Source organism: Ictidomys tridecemlineatus, chromosome 6 (genome assembly GCF_052094955.1).
Source record: "Ictidomys tridecemlineatus isolate mIctTri1 chromosome 6, mIctTri1.hap1, whole genome shotgun sequence".
NCBI lineage: Eukaryota > Metazoa > Chordata > Mammalia > Rodentia > Sciuridae > Ictidomys > Ictidomys tridecemlineatus.
In genome coordinates, this window is record NC_135482.1 from 61,622,443 (window position 1) to 61,639,607 (window position 17,165).

Sequence of the window (17,165 nt, forward strand, 5' to 3'; positions counted from 1 at the left end):
AAAACCAAATTCTGAACTAGGATGTGGCAGGTATTTCTGTGTTCTCTTCTAGAGCAGGTAGTCCTGCTTCTTTTATCCAGCCACTTTCCCTACTGAAATATGGATACCTCTACACATTACCTCTGTGGTTTGGAATGGAGAAGACTGCTTTTCTTTTGTTCCACCTTTCAGATTCAACACAGAAAGAAGCCCTTAGGGTACAATTATCCTGCTGACTTCTCCAGGAAGAAAAAAAGCACCTGATGGGTCTTCTGCAATTTGCTTAATTATTTTGCAAGTTGAAGGCTGATGTTTAATTTGAAACAGGTGCTTAGGTTGTGGTATTTGTGAATTCTTAGCCTTTTGCTCCAAACAAGAAGACTTATAAATGGCAAGTATGGATGACTTCAGGGTTTTTTAAAAATGTCTTCCAGTTTTGGCCACTATTATGATAAGCACATTTGAGACTGCAGCAATAAATTCCAAATATTTGTTATAATTTGAAAAGAAAGAGATGTTAAAAAGTTACATATATCTCTTTAAATCCTGGTTCATCTTGTGACATAGATGACATAGATTTTTACTGGACAGATATGAAAGTCCAGTTTTGCAGTTAACCCTTTGATGTGATAAAGAAGCATAAAGACAAGATATCAAGATTGATTTCATATCTGATATACTAAAGAGATTCTGTACAAATACATAATTTTACTTGTGTAAATCCACATTTTTGGATGAAGGAAGGATTTTTCTCTTGGAGACAGAAGCTGTTGTTGACTTTTTCAAGCCTTGGAACATTGCTGTTTTTAAATTTTGTCATTCTTCTACAGAAGGACCAAATTGTGTCGCAGCTAACCCTGTGAGTGCATGCTTACATTTAGTTGAAAGAATGATAAAAGCGAACAACCCAGTTTGAGTCCATGATGGAACCCTGTTCACCTTCCTAAGATGAGAGGCTGCTGTATTACAGTTTTATTCATCCTGTTTTGTGGAGTCATATAGCACAGTAGAGTTAATTTTCCATGTGGCCAAAACTGGAAGAAAAGTAGCACAAGTAGTTTTTTAGTTAAGAAGGTGTGATGTACCCTATGGTATGACCTGCCTTCAACTTTGGACATAGATGAGTAGAAGAAAAACAATGAGAAGTTTCCATATAACTCCCTTTTCCTAAGAAAAAGAAACAAAAATGTCTTATGTAGCATCATTTGACTTTTTGGAATTTTACATTACATAATTACATTTTTAATTTTTACTTTTTAAAAAACATTTATTTTTTAGTTGTAGTTGGACACATACATTTATTTTATTTGTTTATTTTTATGTGGTGCCAAGGATGAGTCCAGGGCCTCACATGTACTAGGCAGGCACTCTACTGCTGAGCCACAACCCCAGCCCTCCATGTTTCCAATCCTATGATTTTTTTTGTTGTAGATTTAGAAGAAATTCAGGATCTGAAAAAACCTTAAATAAGAAAAATAGTTTCAATAAGGAAAAAAATAAAAAAGATATGCTCAGGTAAGCCAGGCATGGTGGCGTGAGCCTGTAATCCCCATGGCTCCAGAGGCTGAGGCAGAGGATTACAAGTTCAAAGCCAGCCTCATCAAAAAAGAAATGTTAAGCAACTCAGTGAGTGAGACCCTGACTCTAAATAAAATACAAAATATCTGGGGATGTGGCTCAGTGATCCGGTGCCTCTGAGTTTAATCCCTAATACCAAAATACACACACACACACACACACACTCAGTTGTAGATACCATAATAAAAAAGAAAGCTGTCCATGAAGCTCTGCCAAACCTAAAAACTTTAGAGAAAGGATAAAGAGGTTTCAGCATAAATGACTTTTCAGACTATCACAAATGTAAACTTCATTCCTTGTATTTTTCCTGGGTAGTTCAGGCAATCAGAGCTCATTTCCTAAAAACTAAAGAGTTCTGAATAGCTCCTTCCCTCAGTCTCCTCTTCTAAAATAAGGAAAGGGACTTGAATTCATCATAGGTCAGGATGTAAGAACAGTTCTAAATGTGAGGCAAATCCACACAGAAACTGGAACTGTTATAGCCAAAAACAACATTTCAGGAATGAACCTGGCTAGGAGTTGAGTGCATATTGCACAAAAATTTTACTGGTCACAATGCTTCACCAAGGATTTAGCTTAAAACTGTTAAATTCCTAATGCCCATATATTTATACCTGGCTCAGAGTCAAAAGGCAAAATTTAGCTTTAGTTTGACCTGAGCTCTCATTTGCTCTGAGACGTCTTTTTATTTCTGTTCAGTGCTGCTATTTAAAAATACTTCAAGAGAGAGTAGGTTAAATGAAAAGAACTATTTCTAAACATTGACTTATTTAGAATTATTCCTCGAAGAATAATTACCTTTTTTAGTACAATACCTGTCTATCTTGAGATTTCAAAAGGGAAAGACAAAGTTGAATATATGATGCATGCCAGGTACTGTACAATTTTATATAATTATTTCATTTAAAAGTGTAAGAGTCTGTACATAGTGGCTCATGCCTGGAATCTCAGCTACTTAGGATACTGAGGTAGGAATATCTCAAATTTAAGATCAGCCTGGGCAACTTAGTGAAATCCATCCCAAAATAAAATAAAAAAGGGCTGGGAGTACTCATACATGATGCCCTCAGTTCAAAGTTCTGGGATGCCTGAAATGTTTCATATCTGTTGTGGGTGGCAATTACTTACATACAAATTTATTGAGACGTATACTTAAGATTTGTGCATTTTCTATGTTATATCTGCATTAAAAAAAAAAACTTTGTAGTTGTTGATGGACAGCATGCCTTTATTGTATGTGGTACTGAGGATGGAACCCAGTGCCTCAGACATGCAAGGCAAGTGCTCTACCACTGAGCTACAGCCCCAGCCCTGTACCTGCATTTAAAAATGTAAAATAAGACTTCACTGAGATTTATTCCTGATTTATAGTTCTTCAGGTCATTTCTCTAACTCTTTTCATTTACCTTTGTTCATTTAGTCAGTTTGCTAGGAGGTTTCATTCTATATTCTCCTATTACATAAATGTAGGTGAAGGGAAAACAACTAGAAGTGCAAAAGGTTTTTACAAAGAAGTCTCATGGAATTAATTGTTAATAAGAAACTATACTTTCCCTATCCTTTCTGCAACTAATACCAGTTTTCTGATTGATTTCCTCATAGTACTGACATTCTGTTTTATGCTTCTTCACATTTCTTTTTATTTTATTTTATTTTTATCTTGGTAAACAGGGATTGAACCCAGGGGTACTTAACCACCAAGACACGTCCTCAGCCCTATTTATTTATTTATTTAGAGGCATAGTTTTGCTAAGTTGCTTACTTACTGCCTTGCTAAATTGCTGAGGCTGGCCTTGAACTTGCTATCCTCCTATCTTAGCCTCCCAAGCTGCTGGGATTACAGGAGTGTGCTACTGCACCCAGTTGACATTTCTTTTTCTTTCTTTCTTTTTTTTTTAGAGAGAGAGAGAGAGAGAGAGAGAGAATTTTTTTTAATATTTATTTTTTAGTTTTTGGTGGACACAACATCTTTGTTTGTATGTGGTGCTGAGGATCGAACCCGGGCTGCACGCATGCCAGGCAAGCGCGCTACCGCTTGAGCCACATCACCAGCCCCCAGTTGACATTTCTTAAGCTAACAAAAAAATTTTCCTTCTGCTGTTTTTTTTTCTTTCCTTCCATCAAGGAATGAAAATCAAAAGTAGGCAAAACTGCTTTGATTAGCTTCTTCTGTATTATCTCTTTGTTACTAACAAGACAGTACTTGAGAATTCTATTTAATCTATATCCCAATTACAGTGCTTTCTGTTTCCATCTTCCTAATTTTTCTGCCTTAAATATTTGCAGATCTGTAGGACATACTCCATTTTATAAAATGAGTTTGGGGGGCTGGGGATGTGGCTCAAGCGGTAGCGCGCTCGCCTGGCATGCGTGCGGCCCGGGTTCGATCCTCAGCACCACATACCAACAAAGATGTTGTGTCCGCCGAGAACTAAAAAATAAATATTAAAATTCTCTCTCTCTAAAAAAATAAAATAAAATGAGTTTGGGAGTTTTCTTCTGCCTGTGGTGTTTTTTTTTTTCCTTCCAAGTTTCAGGTCCAAAAACATGTGTTGGCAGTTTGGCAAAGAAAACTAAAAACAGCCTTTAAATTTTTATTCTGTCTTTTTCAGTTACTCTGTAGAAGGGTTTCTCAATAAAGACAAAAGAGAGATTTTGAGTTAAATAATTCTTTATGTTGAAGACTGCTTTAGTCAGCTTTTTCACTGCTGTGACCAAAAGACCTAAGAAGAACAGTTTTAGAGGAGGAAAAATTTGTTTGGCACTCTTAGTTTCTGAAGTCTCAGTCCAGAGACGGCTAATTCCATTCCTTAGTGCCTGAGTAAGACAGGACATCATGGTGGAAGAGTATAGTGGAAGAAAACAGGAATATGGTACCAGGAAGCAGAAGGAGAGAGAAACTGCTCCCCTGACCACTGACGAAATATAAACCCCAAAGGCATGCCCCCAGTGACCCACCTCCGTTGGCCCCACCCTTTCTACCTGTAGTTACTATCCAGTTAATCCTTATTAGGGGATTAATACACTGATTATGTTAAGGCTGTTCTAACTCAATCATCTCTAAGCTTTCTTGCATTATCTCACATAAGAGCTTTTGGGGAGCACCACATATCTAAACCACAGCAGAGGTTATCCTGTGCATTATACAGTATCTATAGCATCCTAGACCTCTACCCTCTAGAGGCCAGGTAGCATCCATTTGTGACAAGCAAAAATGTTTCCAAACATTGCCATATATTTTCCTAAGGAGCAGAGTTGCCCCTTATTGAGAACCACTGCCATATAGTATAAACCGCATTTAGAGAAAGTGGGCTTGAGAGACAAGATTCAAGATTGACATGTGATTAAAATCCCCCCTCCCCCTTTTTTAAAACAGGGATCTGAGTTTTATTCCAGCTGATCTCAAACTCCTGGACTCAAGTGATCCTCTTGCCTCAACCTCTCCCCAGTAACTGGGACTACAAGCAATCTTAGAATATATTGTCTAGATCAGAGCTATCCAAAAGAAATATGAAGTAAACCACAAATATGAGCCACATATATAATTTTGAGTTTTCTAGTAGCCACATTTAAAAATAAAAATAAAGAAGTGAAATTAATTTAATTAAGAATTAATTTATTTATTAATATTTAACCCAATATTTGTAAAATAATCATTCCAACATGTAATCAACATAAAAATTGAGATGTTTTATTTTATTTTTTTATTTCTGATATTGTCTTCAAAATCCAGTATATGGTTTGAGTAATAGTGCATCTCAATTCAGATTAGCCTACATTAAAGTGCTCAATAGCCATGTGTGGCTAGAGGCTGCCGTATTGGATAGTGCATACCTAAATGATTTTGGTTTCTGGATGGGGTGCAACATAGCACATAATACTTTTTCTCTCCTCTTTTATGCCAGGAAACTGTCCTGATTTCACTTACTTCAGTAAATAAGACTCCAAGTTTGTTATCATATAAATTATTTTCCAAGATATATAAACTGTCTTCTGCTTCCAAACTGATTCAGATTCTTCAGCCCCCATTTTGAATAACATCAGCCCACTGTTGCCTTGGAGATGGTTAACATTCACATTTATTGAATATTATGATTATGTGTCTTACAACCATATCAGTATTCCCTGAGTAGCTTGTTTGACACAACCATAGTTATAGATAAAATCAGAGAAAAAAGGAAGAGCCATTAAGGGTATTAACATGGGGGAGCTAGATTATTAGATGGTCAGTAATTTGTTGTTGTTGTTGTTTACTGAGGATTGAATCTAGAGACAACTTTTCCACTGAGATACATACCCAGCCCTTCTTACTTTTTATCTTATTTTTTGTTAATTTTTCTTAGATATTGATGGACCTTTATTTTGTTCATTTATTTATATGCGTTGCTGAGAATTGAAACCAGTGCCTCACACATGCTAGGCAAGCTCTATCACTGAGCCACAACACCAGCTCCTATTATTTTTATTTTGAGTCAGGGTCTTGCTAAATTGTTTAGGGCCTCTCACTAAGTTACTGAAGCTGGTCTCAAATTTGTTATTCTCCTGACTCAGCCTCCCTAGTTGCTGGGATTTCAAGTGTATACCACCACACCCAATAGGCAGAAATTTTCCAGGAACACTCTACTACTGATCTACCCTCCTGGTATTTTTTTAGTTTCTTTTTGACACAAGGTCTCAAAATTGCCTAGGCCAACCTCAAACTTGCAATCCTCCTGCCTCAGCCTCCTGAGTAGATGAGAATATAGGCATGTATCACCACACCTGGCCCTTCTACCTCTTTGATTCAAGAGAATATTCTGTATTTTACTAAGTTCAAAATTTTTATCAATTAATAATTTTGGCTATTTTAATTCAGAAATTGCTTTTAGAGGGATCATTCCCAAAGCATGAAATTCGAGACTGATTTTCTAGCATGCACAAGGCCCTGTGTTAATCCCTATCACCGTGAGTAGTGGGAGGGTGTGCTGATCTAGAGAAGATTTTTTTTTTTTCCAGTGCTGGAGATTGAACCCAGAGCCTTATACATGCTAGGCAAGTGCTTTACCACTCAGCTATACTCCCAGCCCCTGATCTAGAGAATTCTTTTTTTTTTCCTCCTGTTCTATGTGATTGATCCTGAGCCTACACTGAACAAGCTGGCCCCAGACTTCTCCAAATCCACAAAATTTCTTTTCCTCCAATGCTTACATGTCCAAAGATAGAGAACCAAAGAAATGCCTTTGTAAGACAAAAGTTCCAGAGAATTCTTAAGATATTAACTTCTAATAAACAGAAAAAAAAGTAAGGAATATTCAAAACAATAGCCAACAATAATGTTGGCTTTTTTTGGGTACTGGAGATTGAACCTAGGGATGCTCAACAACTGAGCCACATCCTCATCCCTTTTTTATGTTTTATTTACAGATAGGATCTTGTTAAGTTGCCCAGGGCCTCATTAAGTTGCTGTGGCTGGCTTTGAACTTGAAATCCTCCTGCCTCAGCCTCCCGAGCCACTGGGATTACAGGCATGCTCCGGCATGCCCCGCTTGGCCTTCACTTTGACCAAAGCTTCAGTAAGCTTTCATTCTCCCCCCCCTACTCAAGATTACAAGAATTACATTATAAATAGCAGGTACAGATGACTGGGGCCAAGACTAGGATAGTGCCCTGCTTCTTAAAAGTATGCCCTTTTGATTCCTCCTCCCCTGAAATATACTACATTGTTTACTCAGAGGTCATTGTTATTAGTAGTAGTGGTGTCACGGACCTCCTTTAGCAGTTTGGTGAAGCCAGTGAACCATTTCCTAAAGTAATGCTTTTAAATTCATAAAATACATAGGATTTTAAAGGAAATTATATGGAATTATATAGAATTTTAAAGTTATCAAATGTATGAAAAAATATATGATAATATATGTGCTTTTTAATTAGTGCATTAAATAAGCTCTAGTGGTGGGTATGGTAGCTACTATAACTTCAAAATAGTGATGAGTGTAAAGATTATTTTCCCTGGGTATGGTGGTACAGGCCTATAATTCCAGTGACTCCCTAGGCTGAGGCAGAAGGATTACAAATTTAAGTCCAGCCTTGGCAACTTAGTGAGACCCTGTTTGAAAACAAAAAGGTCTAGGGATGTGACTCAGTGGTAGAGCACCCTAGATTTAATCCCCAGTACTGCAAAACAATAATACAAAAACCCAGAATATTTTCAGGCATGATGGGGTGAGGCTCAGTAATAGAGTGTGTGCTTAGCATGCAAAGGCCTAGAAACAATCCCCAGAGGAAAAAAGAATTGCAGTATCTTGTAATAACTACAAGGTGCTGTAAAAAAATGTGTAATTTCTGTTATGAATTAGAAATGCTAAATTTCAGCTAGAGTTTAGTTCAACTAGAGTTTTGGATTCATCAAACCCTCTGACATGCTAGTAGGTGGTAAATCCCTTCTGCCACCTACATTTCTCTTCAGGCCCAGCTTTTGATTTGGAAAAAATAAATAGCTCATGGGTGACTTGAAAGGGGTTTGGAGAACCCGGGGTATGGAGCAAAGAGGAACAAGAACTAGACAAATGAAACATGTCAGGCCTATGCAGAGAGTTGTAGCCAAAGGGAGGAACTGCCTTTTAAAATACTGATAAGGGGGGCGGGGTTGTGGCTCAAGCGGTAGCGTGCTCGACTGGCATGCGTGCGGCCCGGGTTCCATCACATACCAACAAAGATGTTGTGTCCGCCGAGAACTAAAAAATAAATATTAAAAATTCTCTCTCTCTCTCTCTCTCTCTCCTCTCTCACTCTCTCTCTCTTTTTTTTTTTTTTTTAAAAAAAAGACAACTATTATAAAAAAAATATACTGATAAGGGTCTGGGGATATAGCTCAGTGGTAGAGTGATTGACTACCGTGCTTAAGACCTTGGACTCAATCAACAGTTTCAAATAATAAAATACTGAACAATCTTAACTAGACCCAAACCTGATAGAGATTTAAAATCTTACTATCAGCTTATTTTAAAGCAAACTAGATTTCTGATAGTAGAGGAGGATTTCTTGCTTAAAAGTCAATTATTTGGCTAGAGCTGTAGCTCAGTGGCAGAGCGCTTGCCTAGTATGTGTGACGCGCTGGGTTCAATTCTTAGCACCACATTTAAAAAAATAAAAACAAAGGCATTCTGTCCATCTACAACTACAAAATTCGTTTTAAAGTCAATTCTTTTAGGCTCGAGAACATTGTTCAAAGTTTTTCAAACTACCTGCATGAAATTTCCTTGAAGTGCCTATAAACATATTTTTGAAAAAGATTCCTGAACTTACCAGAATCAACAAGTCTGTTTAATCCACTACCTTTGTCTCCCCTTAAAAGGATGTTTTTGATGGGTTTTTTTATGTTGTTGTTTTTCTCCCCTTGTAGACAATTCTACTTATTTCCTTTTATCAAATACAAAGCAATCACAGACCCTGTATAGTAACTTGTTTAACCTACAGATATACCCCTGGTTCACAGACTGTCACCTATCTTTCCACTCCCACCATCCCTTAGGGAAAATCTGTAACTGAAAAAGTTGGTGTATGGGGTTTACCAATAATAGAGAAAACTATAGTTCTTGATGAAATTTTCCTGTATTTTGTTTGTCTTAGATCCATCAGAAACCACTAAGGTAGTTTTCTTTTGACTTGACTTCTTGGATCTTCACTTTTAATTGAAAATTCCCTATGCCCTTTAGGCCACGTCTGCCTTTCTTGGAAAGAATGTGGATCTTAACTTGGCTTTAGAAGTGAATTTGGAAAAAAGCTACTTCGGGGTAAAATAAGGAGCTGAAACAGTTTAGTGTTGTTTTCTGGATGGGGATGGGAACTAGAATGGGACCAACTCCTGTGTATTTGTTTTGCAGATGAGTTGTGGAAAGGAGGGTTGAAAGTGTAGTGTTTTGTGGGGGGTATATATCTATATAGATATGTATATAGAAGAAAGAGAAAGGTGGATTAAGCCATCAATCACTATTTTTAGAAACAAAAAGACAAATAGAATCATGTTTCAGAGCCTCCCTATTGAAGAAGCTGTGGAAAGCTGCAGCATCCCGGCAGTTACTGTGTTGTAGGCATGTTTTAATGAAGGAACATGACCGGCAGCCACAAAGGGACGTTTGAGAGTACTGTTCTTTTGAATTACTGCTGTTCATCTGTTCCTTTCACCTCCTCCTTTTAAAGAGGTGGAAGTATAAATTATTGTCCAGTAACCCTGTCTTACTTAGTCATAATCTGGGGTGGACTTTGTTGCACCTCTTCATTGTTCTTTCATCCATGCCCCTGAACAAATAAAATCTCTGTGCTTTCTCCTTTTCTCTTCCCTCATCCTGCCTACAGGCTCCTCCCTACCCTTAATTTTTTTTTTCCTTACATTTTTATTCTTCCATTATACAGCTAGGCAGCATTGTACCAGCCCCTTTATGGCTGATGGAGCCCAGGCAGGCTGCCCGATGAGGGGAGACAACATTTGGCCGATGGGGCTGTGTATGCCATTATTGCTGGCCATTGGTCCTCTGTCCTCTATAGCTCCGTCCTGGCTCATTAAAACCCTGAGCCAAATAGCCACGCAGGCGCCTGCTGCAGCACTGTGGGGGCCAGGAAGTTAAACGATTCTCCTAATCCTGCATAATTTATCTCCCTGTTAGTCCCCTCATAAAATAGTCCAATTCAGCTCCACCATGGAGAGCTTTGTTCTGAAATGTCCTATTTTTGTGATGACCAAGTGCCCAGCCTTTCCCTTCTTCTCTCTTTATTATTATTAATAAAAATTGTTTTCCCCTTGTTCACTGCAAGTTTGTCTTAATGGTTTTTTTCATTTGGAGCCTCCTCCTGGACCCCACTCCACCAACAATCTGTCCATTTCTATCATTTGGACCTGATATTACAGAGCAGTTGGTGCTATGCTCTTTTCCCTTTCCTCTCTTCCCTGCCTCCCAGCACCTTTTTTCTCCATCTCTTCTCCTTTTCCATCACTTCCAATATTTTCTCTCTTCCATTCCCTCTTTCTAGGGACCAATCTCTTTGCAGCATGTTTGGTTTAGGATATTTTAAAAGGTCATTGAATTGGTGGAGTTTTTTGTTTGTTTGTTTGTTCCACATCTCTATTTCCATTTCATTTCAGAGATTTACAAATGAGGACCACCTGGCAGTTCATAAACACAAGCATGAGATGACATTGAAATTTGGCCCAGCCCGAACTGACTCAGTCATCATCGCAGGTATTTGCTGCCCCAAAAGCCACGAGCCTTGCTATCACCAGATAGTTAAGATTAATACCAGGGACCAGATGTACTGGGAGCTGTTCTCCCCTTCTCCCATCAAGAGCCCTTATGTGATCTGCATTTAATCAGGAAAAAGGAACACTAAAAGCTCCCAAATTTCTATTATGCTTTCCACTGTTTTTAATAATGAGATTGTGTTCTGTGGTTTTTTGAGAATAAATGTATTGAGGCTTTGCCTAGCTTTTTTCAGTCTATTCCCTTCTTGCTTTCTATTTATTAAGCCTTTAGAAGATTTACAGACAAGAGATGGCTTTGACATTTCCCCCTACCCACAGTGAAGGGGTAGAAAAAAGGCAAAAAAGCCCCCTTAGGCTGGCTGTTTCTCTTCCACTGGGTGTCAGTTTTCTTCCAGCAGGCTGATTATCAGTTCGTAAATTCAACTTCCCTTGTGAACCCAGACACTGTTTAGGGCACATTTCCAGAACCCAAACAAGACATTTAGTCAGTGGGACTTTTCCAAGCCAATTTGGGTGACCTGGAACCTCTCGCCAGTTGTTTTAGATACTGTCTTGCTTCCATGCAACGTTCTCAAGGGAGCACTCTTTGTAACCACTCTCAAATCTTACAGTAGTTCTTTTGTACCATTTACAGCTAGACAGACATACAAAAACCAAAGTGGACTTTTTCTTTGGATACCAAGAAAGGTTCTGATTTAACCCAAGCTAATATTTAATCAATAGTGTATTTAGTTGGAGATTATCACATCAATTAATAAATCAATTAAAGCACAATTTCTCTAAGTATATTATTAGCCAACATGCTATCCTAGACATGGAGAAGGACAGAACCTCTTATAAATCCCATATTCTATATTAGTTCAGCAAATATTTATTGAATATCTACTGAGTACTTTTCCAGGAGTTTGTAGATTCATAATCCCTGAGAAAAGGATACGAATAGAAACAGTGTCATCAGTAATTCTTAAAACCTGAAGATTTTAGGGAAGAGTGGGTAGGATGTTATCTCTGTAGGTAAAACATACTTAATTAAAGCAGAACATATATATATGAAAAACATATAATATTTGCACAAAAAAATACAAGTGAACAATACAAACAACATGAATACCGAGAGAATTAACATTAAGTGGAATCCAAATCATAGCATTCCTGTTCTTCCTGCCACTGTCCTCATTATATTTAGATTTCCTCTAAACTCTCCTAGTTGTCCTCTTTGACTAGTCTATCTACTATACTACTGAAAAGTCAGTCTATCTTAAATTCTACTCTTGTGGTCAAAATCTGTCATTATTTTATGTTAACCCATTTTTGTCTCATTGTCCCAGATACCATAGTTGCCCTTTGTCCTACTTGCCTATATGAACAATATGTTCTCATTTCTTTTGTTTGTTTGTTTGTTTATTTGTTTGGTACTAGGAATTGAACCCAGAAGTGCTTAACTACTGAGCCATATCTCAGCCCTTTTTATTTTTCTTTTTGAGACAGGGTTTCGCTAAGTTGCTCAGTGCTTCACTCAGTTGCTGAGACTGGCTTTGAACTTTCAATCGTCTTTCGGTGCTGGGATTACAGGCATGTACCACCACACCCACCTGTATTCTCATTCTTAATAATAAAGGATAGGGGCTGAGGTTATGGCTCTGGTAGAGCACTTGCCTAGCATGTGTTCGGCACTGGATTAGATTCTCAGCACCACCTAAATAAATAAATAAAGGCATTGTGTCCATCTATAACTAAAAATATTTTTCAAAAAAAATAATAATAAAGGATATATAAGCTCTAGATTATGATTTCTAACCTATCTTAATGCATTGGTTTCAATTTACTTGAAATATTTGCAGAATTGGAAAGATGGGACATAATGGGTTAAAACTGTTTATACCTGGGATTTCAGCTGTCCATAACCTAGCCCTGTGTTATTCACCCAACTTTCTATAGAATTTATTTATTACAAAATGATTATCTGGGGCTGGGGTTATGGCTCAGAGGTAGAGCACTTGCCTCACACGTTCAAGTCCCTGGGTTCAATTCTCAGCACCACATATAAATAAATAAAATAAAGTTATTGTGTCCAACTACAACTACAAAAAATAAATATTAAAAAAATAATTATCTTAATTAGACATACCTTCTCCTCATCCATAATCATGGTAACCATACTCTGCCTTTCTCTGGGCAGAGTATGGTTACTATTCTCCTTAGCCTCCAGATGTGGTGAGTAATTAGTGCTTTGAATGCTAAGAGACAACTTGGACAATGCAAGAGCACATGGGAGATTATTCTCTAAGGCCTGGCTCAAATCCTACTTCTTTAAATTTTTTTCTAACAACTTCATGTATTATTATGTCATTAATGTGTCTGTATTTAATTTCTGTGACAATTTTATTCCTCAGTATACATAGCACTGATTTTGTACACTGCCATGCTATCACAGTGTGATGCTATCCGTGAATATTCATTTTATTTTTTCAACTAGAAAACTTTCTCTTAGTTCTCTAGGATAAGACCCAGGTCTTATATTTGGTCTATACTCCCATCCCTCCCCCAGTTTATACCCAAGTGTATGCACTGAAGCACCAAAACACAAAAGACAATATTCAGTAAATACTTATTTATATTTTAGGAATCATCAGGGCAGGCTAAGGGTTTTCTTACATGTTTTTAGTCCATTTGTTCAGGAACCACATCCCCTGAAGGTTAGAGGCACCTGGAAAGTGAGGAATTAAGTTTAACATAAAGGAACCTTTAAAATAAAAATTATAAATGAGCATGAACAGCAGGGTGTGGGAAAAGTTTGTATGAGTCTCAGATCATAAGTCCAGAGTTCCTCTTCTGTCATCACCAGGCCTTTAGCTGCCCCTTCTGAACACTTGAGTTATAATTTCGAAATTTTGTTGTGTGCCCTTTCTGAAGCATTCTAAGTATAAAAGATGATACTACCTCTACTTGCTCTGGGGTGGAAGGAAATTGTTAGCCAACCAAAGCTGCCAGAGAACCTTTTAAAACTATTTTGGGAAGTAGTGGTAACTTTTCTAAACACACTGATTCAGAAGAGCTTTTCTAAGTTTAAAAATAAAAAATGTTGTTTCCATGGAAAATCCTGTGGGATTATTTCTAAGTGATCCTGCTAGAATGGTCAAGTTTGACCCCAGGTCTCATTGTTTAAAATATAATTTAAACAATTGTCCTATTTATCATTCAGTCTAGTTTTTTGGGGATAGGAGATTAATCACTGAGGGGACTAGCATTGTAGCAAGTAAAACCATTGTAGAGTTTTGAGATGAAGGAATAGGATCTTTTCTTTTCCAGAGAAGCAGGGTAGGGAGAGGGAAGCTCAAATCTGAAATTCAAGTTGCTTGAAAAGTTCCCATGGATTACCAAGACCCTTCCTCTCCCTAAGAGCAGAGGCATTCTGTTAAGGAAAAGATTTGCATTGCCCTGTGGGGATATTTTGGCTGGCAAGTCTAAATCCAAATATCCTGGTTTCCGGAATTCGCTCTGGGCCCTGGTCTCTGTGAAATGAGCCCTATTGTTTGCAGTTTCCTTTTCTAGCTCATGGTATTACTCTCTTGCTCCCCAGTGCCTAGATTTGCCTGGAACGCCTTCAGAAGGCAACAGATCCATAACTTGGTAACCACTGAAAGACTAGGCACCATTCCTTTTTCTTCGTTTTAAATTTTTATTATTATTATTTTTGGTACTGGGGATAGAATCTAGGAGTGTTTTACCTCTGAGCTACATCCCCAGTCCTTTTATTTGTGTTGGTGGGTGGGTACTAGGAATTGAACCAAGGGGCATGCTACCACTGATCTATACCCCAACCCTTTTCATTTTTGAGACAGGCTCTCATTAACTTGCCCAGGCTGGCCTTGAATTTGCAATCCTTCTGATTCCACCTCCTAAATCCCTGGCACAGTCTTGTGCCACCATGCCTGGCTCCAGCCCTTTTTTTTTTTTTTTTTTTTCCATTTTGAGACAGGGCCTAAGTTGTCCACGGTGGTTCTGGACTTGCAATTCTCCTTCCTCAACCTCCTGAGTAGCTAGGATTATAGTTGTTTACTACCACATCTTTCACTATTTCTTTTTTGGTAGCTTTAGCAGGCAAGCTCAACCATATGATCCTCAGTTTCTTTTCTTCATCAGATTTTTATATAAATTTGCTTATACCTACTTAATTCAACACTTGCAGGGAAGCTGGGTATAGTGAGAACATGTCTGTGTGTAGTCCAAGCTACTCAGGAGGCTGAAGTGGGAAAATCACTTGAATTCATGAGTTCCAGACCAGCCTGGGCAACATAGTGAAAGGTATCCCATCTCAAATACAAACAAACAGGCCTAGCAGGTTTAAAAAGAAAACACCGCTTAACTGTACCTACTTTTCGAAGCTAGAGGCTTCACAAAACTTCACCTGTGTTGGTTGTTTTGTTTTGTTGTAAAAGATGCAAAAAAAAAAAAAAAAAAAAAAAAAGCGTAGTGAAAGGTGGGTACATGGATAATCAACCACAAAACATTGTCCTGTGTTCCCCCTGCTGGTCTTGAGGCAATACAACACAGACACCCTCTGGTGGCCTAGCACCAGTCTTCACCTATTAGAGCTCTATAAAAGCAAATTTGCCCTAAAACAAACTCCCTGTCTCCAAGCAAAATAAAAACATATTTTCTATGTACTCTCAAGTTCTAATTTTAGGTCAAAAGTAAGTTTCTTTTTTTCATGTTTACAGATCAAACTCCTACTCCAACTAGATTCCTGAAGAACTGTGAGGAGGTGGGACTCTTCAATGAACTAGCTAGCTCCTTTGAACATGAATTCAAGAAAGCTACAGATGAGGATGAGAAAAAGGCAAGAGGCGGGACTTGTGAAAAAAATAAATAACTACTCATGTTCCAGTTTAGTCTGTTATGGTACCTTGGGAAAATATGCTTAATTGGTTAAAGCACAAAATCATGGGGTTGGTTCTATAGAACCAAATAATACTCACTAGTCCTAGTCTTCCATCCAGGATTTTAGATAGAGTTCAGATGGTGGATCAGCACAGTTCTGTCTTCATCAAAAATCAATCTTCCTACCCCTCCAGTGGAGTATAACAATATTTTTTTAAAAAATATTTGTTATTTGGGCTGGGGATATAGGTCAGTTGGTAGAGTGCTTGCCTTACATGCACATAGCCCTAGGTTCAATCTCCAGCATCACCAAAACAATAACAACAACAACAACAACAAAATTTGTTATGACTATGTTTTTTTTTTTTTTTTTTTTTTTTTAAGAGAGAGTGAGAGAGGATAGAGAGAGAGAGAATGTTTTTAATATTTATTTTTTAGTTCTTGGCGGACACAACATCTTTGTTGGTATGTGGTGCTGAGGATCGAACCCGGGCCGCACGCATGCCAGGCGAGTGCGCTACCGCTTGAGCCACATCCCCAGCCCTGTTATGACTATGTTGATGTTAAAAGACTATCAGTTGGCCAAGCACAGTGGCACATTCCTGTAATTTTAGATGCTTGGGAGGCTGAGGGAGGAGAATCACAAGTTTGAGGCCAGCCTTTGCAACTTAGCAAGACCCTGTCTCAAAATAAAAAGGATTGATTGTATATGCCCATGGGTTTTTTCCCAGCACCAAAAAAATAAATAAATAGATAGATAGATAAAATTAAAAAGGGGTAGTATGAATTTCTCAAATTTTGTTAAATGTTTTTATTGTAAATCCCACTTTTTTCTAAACTAAAAAAGACTTCTCTTCTGGACCATTCTTACTCAGTCAGCTAATCAATAAACATATATTGAATTTCTATTTTTTATTTCTGTATACGTGGTTCTTGCCTTCAAATAGCTTTCTAGTACCATTCAGGGCATTAAAATTAAAGAAGGCTGTTCTTTTAAAATTTTTTTTCAAATTATAGATGAACACACAGTATCTTTATTTATTTTATGTGGTGCTGAGGATCAAACCCAGTGCCTCATATGCGAGGCAAGTGCTTTATCAGTGAGCTACAGCCCCAGCCCCACAAAGGATGTTCTTAATGTCTTTTTAAGGAGATCAGCCAGGATAGTGAAGAATTAGAAGTTATGTCTCTTTAGAAACATTTAAAGAAATTAAGAAAGTTTTGCTTGAAAAAGAGATTTAGTACAAATAAAATTGTTGTCTTGAAATACTTGAAGAATTTTTAGGTAAAAAAAGAATTAAATTTATTCTTTGTGACCCAAGAATAGAAGCAGGATCACTGGGTAGATGCTATCACACAATATATACAGATGTATAGAGCAGTTAGTGGAAGATGCTGCAGTAAGGATTAAAAATGTTGGAATTCCTTCTAATCCTGAGGTTCTGTGATTCTGGTTTTAACCTTTTTATACTCCAGATTCATGAGGACCCCT

The 17,165-nt window shown here is 37.7% G+C and overlaps 1 protein-coding gene and 1 non-coding gene across 9 annotated transcripts in view; one reads left to right on the forward strand and one right to left on the reverse strand.

Moving 5' to 3' along the window:
- Window positions 1-17,165, forward strand: part of LOC101960773 (cyclic AMP-dependent transcription factor ATF-7) — a 103,629-nt gene that overhangs the window by 58,729 nt on the left and 27,735 nt on the right. For 5 of the 8 annotated variants that reach the window (XR_005731819.2, XR_013422903.1, XM_021726212.3 and 2 more), the window contains exons 3-4: window positions 10,676-10,772; window positions 15,514-15,632. Coding sequence is in view for 5 of the 8 variants with exons in the window: in XM_021726212.3 (XP_021581887.1) it covers window positions 10,676-10,772; window positions 15,514-15,632 (216 nt within the window). In the remaining 3 variants the exon portion in view is untranslated. Of the gene's footprint in view, window positions 1-10,675; window positions 10,773-15,513; window positions 15,633-17,165 lie in introns of those variants that run through there. The other 3 variants (XM_021726210.3, XM_021726211.3, XM_040280538.1) reach the window with 2 other exon arrangements.
- LOC120888779 (small nucleolar RNA SNORA38) lies at window positions 6,657-6,787 on the reverse strand. The gene has a single exon (XR_005732466.1). It is a non-coding gene; the product is annotated as a small nucleolar RNA SNORA38 (small nucleolar RNA).